At 41.1% G+C, this 12,501-nt stretch overlaps 1 protein-coding gene across 8 annotated transcripts in view; it reads right to left on the bottom strand.

Annotated features, from left to right (window-relative positions):
• The window catches only part of LOC102234975 (serine/threonine-protein kinase WNK2-like), a 31,496-nt gene that overhangs the window by 3,954 nt on the left and 15,041 nt on the right, over positions 1-12,501 (bottom strand). The window contains exons 9-29 of one of the 8 annotated variants that reach the window (XM_023324512.1): positions 12,017-12,139; positions 11,412-11,444; positions 10,243-10,350; positions 9,633-10,043; positions 8,891-9,454; positions 8,219-8,268; positions 7,973-8,135; positions 7,775-7,891; positions 7,524-7,688; positions 7,395-7,437; positions 7,125-7,286; positions 4,550-5,409; positions 4,304-4,361; positions 4,124-4,188; positions 3,127-3,373; positions 2,795-3,053; positions 2,470-2,702; positions 2,154-2,384; positions 1,914-2,012; positions 506-550; positions 91-401 (exon numbers count right to left, since the gene is read on the bottom strand). In XM_023324512.1, coding sequence (XP_023180280.1) covers positions 91-401; positions 506-550; positions 1,914-2,012; positions 2,154-2,384; positions 2,470-2,702; positions 2,795-3,053; positions 3,127-3,373; positions 4,124-4,188; positions 4,304-4,361; positions 4,550-5,409; positions 7,125-7,286; positions 7,395-7,437; positions 7,524-7,688; positions 7,775-7,891; positions 7,973-8,135; positions 8,219-8,268; positions 8,891-9,454; positions 9,633-10,043; positions 10,243-10,350; positions 11,412-11,444; positions 12,017-12,139 — 4,347 coding nt within the window. Of the gene's footprint in view, positions 1-90; positions 402-505; positions 551-1,913; positions 2,013-2,153; positions 2,385-2,469; positions 2,703-2,794; positions 3,054-3,126; positions 3,374-4,123; positions 4,189-4,303; positions 4,362-4,549; positions 5,413-7,124; positions 7,287-7,394; positions 7,438-7,523; positions 7,689-7,774; positions 7,892-7,972; positions 8,136-8,218; positions 8,269-8,890; positions 9,455-9,632; positions 10,044-10,242; positions 10,351-11,411; positions 11,445-12,016; positions 12,140-12,501 lie in introns of all 8 variants that reach the window. The other 7 variants (XM_023324513.1, XM_005807326.3, XM_023324515.1 and 4 more) reach the window with 7 other exon arrangements.

A 12,501-nucleotide genomic window follows, 5' to 3' on the forward strand; every position in this document is an offset into this window, starting at 1 on the left:
AAAGGATGGAAAAATAAATAATAGTAAAAATAATAGAAATTCTCTGTGTTCATTTTGTAAATACATACAAGCTATTTTTTTTAAACCTACATTTAAAGCCTGATGCGGCTGTTCAAGTGTTTGAGGCACAACCTGGGGGCACAGCTGCTGCCCACGGATACTCAGAGAGTCGGTACGAGGTCGGTGGGTCACAATCAGCACCTCCTGGGCCCAGTCGTCCATCAGAACTTGTAGGTCTTCAGGCAGGTTGTTTTCACTGGGACTCATAGATGTGCCTGTCTTGTTATTGCTGTTGTTGGCCTGAGCTTGGGCCAGGCCAACAACAGGCTGCTGGGGCGGAGGTGTAGCACTGTGCATTTGCTGTGACTGATTGAAGGCTCCAGATGCGGAGGCCCCAGACCCTGACAACACAGAAATATATTAGATATAGTTATTAGGAAGGCCTGATTGATAAAGGCAATCGGATTTTGATTGATGTAGTGCAAGAGGTTTTAATTTGACATACTGCTGCCTCGTTCTTTACCGAGACACAACCTTTTGAGTGTTGACCCTGTAAAATAGAAAAAAGCTTTAGGTAAACTAAGCAGTTGTCTTACAGTTGTCTTACAAATCAAATGCAGTGCAAAATAATGGTTTTATATAAACAAAAGAGAAAATAATATAGTACAAAAGCAAAAAAAAAACCTCTCAAACATGACAATCGATGCATGCATGTGAGAACCATGTCAAAATGCATTTCTAGAGCATAAGCAGAACACAGATAGGAAGCAGCAGAGACACAGCTCTGAAAAAAATTACTTTGCCAGCATGTTTTGCACAGGCCTAAATATAATTAGATATCGTAACATGCATAAATCACAGAACTGAATATGTGATGTAAACAAAACAGAATTGTTGGAAAAGTACATATATCCCTTAACAATTATTAAATAATTTTGTCTTTACATCCACAAACCCTAATTTATTTTACTGAAGTTTTATGTAGCAGATCAACAAAACATGGGAGGTAAATGAAGAAGAAAGTCTTAAAATCTGGACATTTTTGCTTGCAACTACATTATTTTTAGCCTGCATGAATCAGTTGTTTTAGTACCATATTTTGCTGCAACTACAATATAAAAAGTCCTTTAGGTTATGTCTCTATCTGCTCTTCGAATTAGAGAACAAAATGTTGGCCTTCGAAAAGTATCTCAAGCTCAGACAGTCTGAAAGCATCTTTGAACATCAATTTCTTGCCACTGGTTCTTAAATAGATTTAGTTTTGAAATTTCACAGACATTTGTAAAACATGAACTATCTTCTGAATCAAATTGAATTAATTTGGTAATAAATATTATCATCAAGGAGAAAATGTGGCTGACCAGAGCAACATCTTCTTTTTCACGAGCAAAGAACATAAACCACCTAAATTTAAGACTGTGATTGTAACTTAGGAAAATGTGAACAAGTTTAAGGTGTAGGAATACTTTTGAAAAGTATTATATATGCTATTTGAAATGTGCCGTAACAATTATTAAAAGAGTACTAAATTTTGATTATCAAAACCTTAGATGTCAGAAACAATACAACTGTTCCAAAAATGAGCGACAATAACTGATTATTAGTAATCTCCACAAAATGATAGACACTGTATGTGATCAGTGAAGTGTTTGATAAAGTCATTGATGACATTTGGAGCAACTTTTTTTTTAAATCCTAAAAGTTTATCTGACAGCTTTGAATAAACAATGTACTGTATGTCTGTCAAAGAAGATGGGGAGTAAGAAAACTTGTAAATAATGCAAAGCAAAAGCAAATCATACACAGTTCCAAGATAGTTTTGCTAGAAAATAAATAGTAAAAACAAGGTAAATAAAGAGAATTTAAAGTAAAATCAAACAGTGAAATTATGCAGGAATAAAAGAGATACAAACAGATAGACAAAGACACAGGCCCACTGAGAAATCTAGCTCGTGGTTTGCTACTGGACTTATAGGTCACTCTCTCAGACGGTTGAGGGTAATTAGACCAGCCTGTAGAGGAGCATAATGAAGGGAAGAAGATGACAGGAAAGCATAAGCTCTAATATACTTATCACTTTGTAAAAAACACCATCATATTTATATCATTAACATCTTCTCTTTTTTTTTTTGCTGCATGGTTTTGAGTGTTACCCTGTTCAGGCAGAGCTTGTGTGCCGGCGACGTCTCCTTGTAGTCCAGCATAGATGTTATCAGAGGACATGGAGCCTTTCAGGGAGCAGGGTTGCTGAGTCTGCACCGGCTCTGAAGCCGAGCTGGGAAGGTGGCTGGTACACGACCGTGGCCTGCCGTGGGTCGGGAAGGAAGTTCTGCCTGGAGAACCATTTAAACTCACTGCTGGCTCACTGGGACCTGGAGCAGCACCTGGACACACCACCATAAGAGCAACATTTATCCTTATCTGAAATTAAAATGTTAATAGCAGCTTAGGTCATAAAGAGTAACTCGCCTGGTTTAGTGGAGTCGCTGCTTTTGGTTTTGACATTTCTAAATTGCTGAACTAGCGGGCTGAGAAGTTTCCCGGGCTTCAGTCTGTGTTTGCTGGACCTCTTCCTGCGGCTTGTATGCGGTGCAACATGTAAGAGGCCGAGGCCAGGAGGAGGAACCTTACCAAGTCTGCGATAGAGCAGCTCCACCTCTCCACGTTGATGTGCTTGCAGCTCTGAGATTTCCTTCAGATGTCTGAAGAAATGGAGGAATGGATTAAACCGCATGAAAATGTCCAAAGGGTATTAATACCAAGTCATTTCACATGAGGAAAAGGAAAATCTTACTTCTCTCTGAGTCTCTGCAGTTCCCTCTTTATGTCTGAGTCCTCCATCTCGGAGTCATTGTCGCTGCTGGCGTAGGCCGAGCCAGGCAAGCCTCCATGTCTGCTCGGGGAATCAGAGCTCTGCACGCTGCTGCTGCGGCCAGTGCGACGGAGAAAAGCCACTGCTCTTTTCATGAGGTCACTTCCTCTGCGCTCAGAGCGAACGTACTGGGACGGAGTGGCAGGAGCCAGCTTAGCAGGGCTGCTCTCTGCTCCTGAGTCTGCAGGAAGGAAGGAGACATGGACTGTGACGTCCATAGGGATGGAGTCCGAGGTCCGAACATGAGCTCTTACCCATGGGAGGTGGAGTGTCCAAGTAGAAGTCGGGCGGGGCAGAGTAGCGGCTGCAGCGCGTCCTCTGAGTGATGTCATCTTCAGTGCTCACCACAGAGAAACGTCCGATGGTGGTGGAGGTAGCCAAGGCTTCAGGTGGAATCGGGTCCCCGTTGTATCCACCGGGGTGTGCAGGGGAGGCAGCGCTGCTCCAGCTCCTCTGCTTCACATCTCTTCTGTTTGCCACTTCAGGAGGAAGAGAGATGATCTGGCAGAACAAAGGAGGAAGATTCAAGAAACACTGTGACAAAGTATGGATTTTATATTATCAATTCTGATATCATTTTGTCTTGAAAAACTTATAAATAAGTAGAGAATGATGAGATTGATTGTTTTCAAATAAATACATGAAGATAATGGAAAATGCATCACATTTGTCATTTGTTCACAGGGATATATACTCTTGGTTTTTAGAAGAAAGGAACAAAAACTTAATAACAAGTGGACAAAAACTTTTACATCTATTCATTTGATATTTGTCATCTCTCTATATAAAATTTGTTGACATGTGAACACTTTCAAAGTTTTGAGCTGGCGAAGCTCTGAGAATATTGTTCGTAAAATGGCTGCAGAACAAAAATTACATATCTGGTCTATTTTTATAAGATAATGAAAGTAGGCAGTACATGCAGTAGCAGGAACCTGAACAAAGTAGGAAGTGCTCTCCCTACTTCTCAACTCAAACAAATCTGACCATTTCCCTCCTTCAGAGAAAATTATAGTCTCTATTCATTCTCAATATATATTTTATTAACTATCAGGAAAAACTACATAACAGAAAAAAATTAGTGAGTCAGAAAGTCTGTCATCTCAAAATATTTATATCTGAGTATTAGAATCAACGTTTTAAGCATTGTGCAAGCTCTAAAACATGATGTTTAAATATGACAATACTGTATTTTGCACAGAGATTAAAACAAACAAATGTTGATAAAAACAAAAAGCAAAACTTTGATACCTTAAATCGACCTCTAGTTCCAGAGCAGGACACAGAGTGAGGAACGTGTCGTCTTGACAAAGAAGCTATAAGGCAGTAAAATAAATCATTGAGTACAACAAACCATCATGTAAAATTTAAGTGAAAAATTAATAATCTTAAAGTTCAGTTCATGTCTTTAGACAGATTAGTTTCACGCACCACAAACAGCGGAGTCACTCAGAGTGCTCAGGCTTTCCATTCTCTCAGGAATTTGAGGCTTACAGGAGAGTTAGAACGAAAGGTAAAGAGAATGAAGTAAGAAAATTTAGATATAGAAGCATTAAACATTTTTGTAGCATTAAATAAAATGACTGCACCTCAGCAGTCCAGTTCTTCTCAGCTGGCTCAGCAACTAAACAGTTTCTCCACTTATTTAAATCTCAGAGTGTGTTTTATTGTACTTACAAGTTGTTCTCCTGCCCGGTAGCGTCCCTCCCCTATCGGACCCGGGGTGCTGTTTCCTGACCCTCCAGTGGCGCTGTCCGGGCCCGGAGGAAACTGGATGTACTCTGTCCCAGATCCTGGTGTCTCTGCCGCGCTGCCTGATGGATACATGGGAGCGTATTCCTGGTAGAGCAGGTTCCTCAGTTTTTCATCCAGAGTTTTAATGGTGCTATCGACGAAACCTCCCCGACTGACCCGTCCTTCGCCATCAGACTCGCTTGGCCCCGCGCCGTGCTGGGATGGTGCCGGGCTTTGGGGAAGCGAGGACACTTTGGAGCCTCCCACGTTGGAGAAAGGCTGGTGGAGGACGACTGGCTGCTGTGGCAACTCGCTGCGCACTGCAGGAGCGTAGGAGACAGACGTCGACTCTTTGGTGGCACCCAGCTCCTGGAGGGGGAGAGGGGCCAGAGGTGACCTGCCCTGGGGAGGGTTCACATCTAAGGACAGGGGCATGACGAGTGGACAGCAGGGCACCTCATCAACAATGGATGCTGAGTGGGTCAAATCGAGAGCCTTCTGAGCTCCATGGGTAGGGGAGAGTGACCCAAGAGGAGACCCCTGTGAATCCTCCACTGGGTAAGAAGTGTGGGGCAACGATGGGGGAAACGTTTGAGCCTTGGCTCCATGCAAGCTAGTCTGCAGAGAACTGCCTGCAGGCTCCATTGCAGACACTGACTGGAGAGTGGCAGGTGCAGACACGGGGGGCGACAGGGTGGCCAAGAGGAGGGGGTCAGTGTTGGATGTTATTGGAGGACTGTAGAAACCATAAACTTCATGAACGAACCCTCCACTTGCACCAGACATTGTGGAGGACGACCCCTCTTCTGGAAAAACGACAAAAAAAGATCAAAATGTGCAAATTAACTTAGAAAATGTTGGTAGACTTCTTTTATAATAATGGGAATGTTTCTATTGTTTAGAACTTGGCAAACTTTTCTAATTAATATGACATGGCTTCTCTGTTTTTGATTTAATTTTAGAGAAGCTAATTATTGTTTGACTTCAGTCTAAATCTGTAAAATAGGTTTAACCTGTCATAAAAAAACAAGCCTTAAATTCTATTAACACTAACTTTAATGCATTTTGTTGGGATTTTATGGAATAGACCAACACAATGTAGTGCAGAACAGTAAAGTGGGAGAACATGTACATGTGGTTTTCATGTTGTTTACAGTTAAAAATATGAAAAAGATGGTGTGGATTTAATCCTGATACCCGTAAATGAAAGCCAGAGAACCCAATTTCCTTCTGAAGTTACCTAATTCGTATATAAGGCCCACTTTGTTTAATTTAATCTCAGAATATATATAAGTGTTCTCTGAAGGTCTTAGAGGTTTATTAGGTTTGCTGTTAGGGAACATTAGTGAAGAAACAAACATGAAGACCAAGAAACACAGCAGGTAGCTCAAGGATAAAGTTGTTGAAAAGATTAAAGCAGAATTAGGTTGTAAAATAAGGTCTGAATATGCAACAACCTCGTTTTCAAGCCATCATTAGACAGTGGAAAATGTATGGCTATCCAGTTAAATTGACAGGTTTGGCTAGGGGAGCATTAATCTTGCAGCCGAGAGACCATTGAAAAAACAGAAGCCTCTTCTGCAGTTTGTCATAAGCAAGTTAGGCGATGCAGCTGTTCAGAGCTGATGGGAAGATGGATGGACATAACCAGAGACTGAAGCCAGAGCTTCCGACTGAAACATATTATTGTGATAAAAGTAAATCCAACAGAGTATCTCTGGCGAAATTTAAAAAGTGATGTTTACAAATGCTCTTAATTGAATCTGACTAATGTTGGGCTATTTCACAATCCTGGAGGGTCAACATATCAGTCAAAGTGAAAAGATGGATGGCATATGTGCCAAAAGTCTTGCAGCTGCAGCTGCATTTACATATTGATTTACAAAATATTTACCCTGGGGTGCTGAATACAAACACAAATACAAATTTTGTCAAAAAAAAACAAGTAAAGTTTAATTTGTTTAATTCAACAAATAACCAACGTTGAGGTCTTTATTTTGTCACCCACATAAAACTGAAGTGTCTGAATATTTTGAGATTTATTTAGCCTACAATATGGTGGTAAGAACAGGGAAATACATTGAGAAAAATAACAAAAATCTTCTGTAAAAAAAAAAGATTCAATGAATTTGGGCTCATGTTGAATTCACCAACTCAATTATGCTTCACATTGTGTTGGGCAGTCATAAAATCCCAATAAAACACACTGAATTTACTGGTTAAAATGTGACATAATGTGGAGAACAATTTATTAGGTTGTGGATGCACCTGACTGAAGATTTGATTGAATAATTAAGATGTTGGTTAAGATGTACAAATACTGTTTTCATCTTGGGTTTCTTTGTTTCCTCACTGTGCACATTGGAACCAAGTGAAGTTGTAATAGAACCTGCTAGACTACTGACATCTAGAAGAAGGTAAATATTTCTATACATCCCTACTTAAAGGATTTCATTCTGATGCCACAAGGGAGTGCTGCTGTACTATGTGGCTACCAGACAGCATGCTGAACGGTCACCTCTGGATGTGGACGGCTTTGCAGTGGTGCTGTCAGCAGGCTGGGTGTTGGCTGAGCTCCCAGGTGACAGTGTCGCTGTCCCCTCAGACGGAGTGTCCTGAACGCAGGGAGGCGTCTCCTCCACTGGGCAGATGATGAACCATCGCTTTCCTGTGTGAAGAACTGCAGTCCGAAGCAAAAAGGAACAGTAAATACTCACATACGTTTAAGGGAAAACAAAAGGGATACAATGAGGATTTGAATTTGAATTTTAAGAACATGTGGTGTTACCATTCTGCTGATATACAGGCTGCGGTGCCCCTGACTGCTGACTCTGCAGAAAGATTTACAGACGTGAGTTTTGCCTGATCGATTTACATTTTGGCATGCACCATGTATTTGTGTAGATCCCGCTCTTACCTCTCCTGCTTCAGACATCTGGCCCTGCAGAGGACTGCAACTCAAAGTTGTGTCTTTTTCATCCCCCATGTCTTCATGCAGCATGTCTTCTGCTTTGTCCACAATGTCTTTCAGCTGATCAATGAAGATCTCCTTCTCTAACAGCAAAATAAAACCATTCTCCACCTACAAACATGTAGTTTTAAATATTGTATAGTGTCATAAACAGAAAAAAAGATTTAACACATTCAATTATAATTACGTAAGCTGACCATGTAGGTGGCAATTTCCTCCGGAGCGTCTCCGTCCAGGTCAAACTTAAATGTTACCATTTTGTGGTTGTGAGTCTCCAGCTGACATTCAACCATTTTGTCACCAGTGTTGCAAACCTATGAGGAGCACAAATACACCTTACTTTTAAAGACATTGGATTTTATTAATTTGATGATTTTTACTGTCATATGACTCACATTGAGCATGCTCAGCTTGGGTTTGCTGGTCCTCTCTTGCCTGGAACGTGTGCGAGCAGACTTGCGATGATGTTTCCTGGGTTTTGAGTCACCTTTGCTCCCACTTGCTAAGCTTTCATAGCCATCGCTTGTTTCCCGACCAGACGCTACGTCAGAGTTAACACTAGACAAAGAAATTATGAAGAAAAAAAGACTCATCCTTCTGCTTGAGACGAACACAACTAACTAAATAGACTCGATACACACCTGTCGTAGGTGTAACTGGATAGTGATATCGCTCTGTCACGAAGAACATCCTGAAAAAAAAACACAATTTGCTTCATTAGTTGTAAAATATCAGTCACAACATGATATACATTAATCAACTGCTTGAATGTCTTCTTGAGCTTTTAACGATTATTACTTTTATATGACATGCAACAAATACATTTTAAAAAAATTAATTTGGTAGACAAGATTGTTTATGTATTTTCTCAAAACTAAAAAGGGGCAAAATCATAAATACAAAGTAGATAAACATCTCATAGCAAGTTGAAGAGAAATATACTCAAAGTTCTCAGGTAACTTCAGATGCATATTTGGCTACTTCTGTTATAAGAAATAGTAAAGCTCATTTAATTGGTTGGTTTTTTGCACAGATAAAAATAATTATTAATTAATAAATAATTCTCACATTTTTATGTGAAAACATTTCTAGACTTAGCTTTCTAGCATTCTTACTCCTTTACAGTAGCTTTAAAATATTACCGTACATACTAAAGTTTATTATGAAATTATTGTAATATCTATAGTTAATATCTATAGTGAGCTGACTTTACATATGAAACCTGGAAAAACAAAAGCTGAAAGAAAGGAAGGAAGGAAAGAAAAAAGGAAGGAAGGAAGGAAGGATATGAGGAAGGAAGGATTGAATCCTACCTCTGCGCAGATTTCCTGCTGAAAGCTCCCAGGGACGGATGTTGCCTCCACGTTGTGCTGAGCCAGGCTGGCGGACTCGGACACCGGGACTGTTGTGTGGACGCCAGCGGGTTGTAGAACTGAAACTCCAGCAGGAGCCGCAGCCTGACTCGGTGCTGACAGACTGACATGAGCTGAGTCTGAGACCAAACCTGAGGTGGAGATCTGCGATGCAGCTGAGCTCACAGAGGAGACCATTGTGAGCTCGACGGTGAAAGTCGATGCAGATATTGGTGCCTGAAGTTGGGCTAAGGCCACAGGCTGCAGTGTTTTTTGAGCTTGTGTTGGAGTCTGAGGTGCTGCTGACCCTGGAGCTGGAGGTGGAGTTCGCACTGGGGCTTTGGCTTCAAACTGAACTGTAGTCGAGACCGAAATTGAGGCTGGAGCAGGGACTGGAGACGCTGCAGCTGCAGGAGATTCTGTGTCCATTCTGCTTCCCCATATAGGAGTCTGTCCAGTGGATAAGACAGGGGGAGCTGTTTCCAAATGCTGAACATCTATCAGAGTCCCACGGGGAGCAGCCACCTGAGAAATGAACAAAAAAAAAACAAACATCATATTTATGGGAATGAGCAATAATTTAATTTACTTTCTTCTGAATCTCCGAAGGCATGCCCTGCATGCATTACGACCAACAATACAGACACCACCTCAGATTTGTCAAGGCCGAGCCATAACAGTGAGAACGGAGTCAAATATTCACCTGGACAGGCTGGTCAGCCAGTTCCTGCTCAGGGTGGGGGGCAGGGAATGAGGTGGGTTGTACCTGGGAGAAAGGTAAGGGATGGGTGGAATGGAGGCTACTGGTGTGCTGCTGAGATGTGTGTGGGCCAACCTGCTGCTGTGGCACCACAGGGGACTTGGCTATTCCCAGGTGAGGAAAGGGGAGAGACAAACTGGGGACATTTTGCGGTGTGGACATGGGAGTCTGAGGAGTCCCAAGAGAAGATATAGATGTGAGAGCTGTGTGGGGAGTGAGAGCGAGGGGGGGAAGGAGAGGTGAAGGTGAGTAGTAAGAGGTAGACATAGCAGCGTCGCTGCTGCTGAAGGTGGACGGCAGAGAAGCTGGGGAAAAGGGAGCGGGCATGTGAACGACAGGATATGGAGAGGGAAACTGGGAAAGAAAAAGGGAAAACGAAATAAAATGAACAAAGACAGCGAGTCGGTACATTTAACATTCACACAGGTCGTTTGGGTTTTTACTGCAACACTGCAACGTTCCATGTGCTACAATATGTTTTCCTCTGTTTTTTTTTTGTTGTTTTTTTTGTGGTTTTATTTCTCTATCGCAGCAGCACTCTACCGCAACACACCTGTGTGCTGATGGGCAGGGGCAGGAGAGGGGGAGGAGCACTGCAGAGCGGAAACCTGGCAGCGGAATCAGGAGGACTCAGCTGTGACGACGGCTCAGCAGAAAACAACTAAGGAAAGAAATCAAATATCGATTTCTTTTAATTAAAAAAAATCTTTTTTGAATTAGAAATTCAAACTTATTTTTAAAAGTATTAGTGTTTGTTGACAATGCAATGCTTTTCTCAGTGGAAATCTGACAAGATTTTAGGAAATTTTGTGGGACTCAGCATGATTTACTTGTCACAAATGCATTAAAGTTAAAACAATGTGTCGAGAGAGAGAATATATATATATATACAGTATATACTGTATATACAGTATATATACTGTATATAAGGTTATGCATTTCCCTGATTTGAAATGTGTGAACGGCTTAAAATAAAGTAATATTTTAGAGCTTTAGTTCTCTAAAAAAAGAGCTTCTTAAATCCCTCTCCACCCTCTGCAGTGTGTCTGATAAGCTTCAATCTTTTGCCAACTTTGCTTGTCACAGTTCCAGTTTCTTTCAAGCTATCTAATTCAAAGTCTTTGCTCTGCTGTCCAGAAGAGTCAAGTTAAATAAGGTAGTTAGATTTTCGAGGAAAAACAATCTGTAAATAAATGGAGATCCAATATACTAAAATGGTCTCACATGTTTGCATCATCAAAATTTTTTAGGTAAATAATCTTCTATTTTCTTGGCCTGGGAAGATTTTGTCCGTCTGTTTCTTTGCAACGAGAACGGCATCTGAGTCACGCTTTCTTTGAAAATGCTTGCTATATTTAGGCAAGGTTAATAAATGCATCAGCCTGTAAGTAAAAATTACTGGATTTTTTTGCTTCTAAAATTAAATCAAATAAGAGTTATAAAGTATGTATTATACCCTGAAACCTTTTTAAATAGTCCATCTGCATCAGATGGACGCATCTCAAATTTGCTCCTGGATTGAAGACCGAGGGCCACCTGCTGCACTTTGGATACACATAATTTAATTATTGTTCAGACTGTAGAGTTATATAGTTATATATTTTTAAGGAGTATAATCTGCTGTTTTAAACCACAAGCTATAAGGTCTGAAGCACTGAAACAGGTGAGCTTCTGGAGCAGCTAATTTTAAAACCGTGTGTGTTTTGCAGTGTGCAAGTCTACCTGAGACGGGACGGCAGCTGGTTGGAGATGACACTACAGGGAGAGGAGACAAATGGGAAACAAACACAGACCACATAAATAGAGTTTTTCATACAAACGGGTGCAGACGGAGTACATACACAACAATAAGGAGCTGGGCAGCAAAAGGGAAAACACATTTTTATATTTTTATCCATGCTACGCACGCACTATTTAAAGCAAAAACCTCTGGTGCTATTTATTTTGTTAATAAGAGCAAAATTTAATGAATAGGTTATTGTTAGGTAGTCACAGAGGCAAACACGTGTACAGAGAACACATGTTGATCACAGAATGAAAGGAGCTTACAAAGATCATCTGATGTCCAGACTCCTCTGTTCCAGATCTAATGTTATCCCTGCAAATTACAATATTAAAGGAATGAATCACATTCTAGGACACTACCAAATGTTCTTCATGGATCCGTTGACTGATTTGAACGGTTCTGGAGGCACAGACAGAATGTCCCCAATACTGGGTGAGTGGTAATGTTAGTCTATCTGACATTGCCTCTATTGGACGGCATATTTTTTTTTCTCTCGCTCTCTCTTCCGGTGAGTTCAGAGGTCATTCAGAGTTTGCAGTACCTGCTCCTGGGTGGACTGGACAGTAAGATGCATCTGCAGAGTTGGGGCTGCAGCTGGGAAACTCTGGGATGTCTGTCTGCTCTGCTGCACAGGGGGCACTGGGGTAGCTGGAGCAGAAACTGTCTGTCACAAATACAATCAAGAGACCACATTTAATTAAACTTTTTCAGACATTTGATTTTTTTAAAAATCTTGTTCTGCACATTCCTAAAGAGATTTAGCGTATTTAAGTAGCAGCTGTCAATGGCATGAAACTAAGGGAGATTTTTAGCAGATGGACAGGTTGCGTGTTTGTCATGGGAAGTTTCATTAAGAGAGGGAAGTTACAACAGTGGTTAACTTCACTGTAAGCGAACCAAGGAACTGAGTTTATGCTGTGAATTAAGCAGAAGCCGAAAACTGGTTGTTAAAAGGACCAAAGCTGCTGGTGGAATCAGGAGGGATGCTGACCAGTGCAGCTATGGTGCATTCAAACTACATATTGC

Source organism: Xiphophorus maculatus, chromosome 20 (genome assembly GCF_002775205.1).
Source record: "Xiphophorus maculatus strain JP 163 A chromosome 20, X_maculatus-5.0-male, whole genome shotgun sequence".
Lineage (NCBI taxonomy): Eukaryota > Metazoa > Chordata > Actinopteri > Cyprinodontiformes > Poeciliidae > Xiphophorus > Xiphophorus maculatus.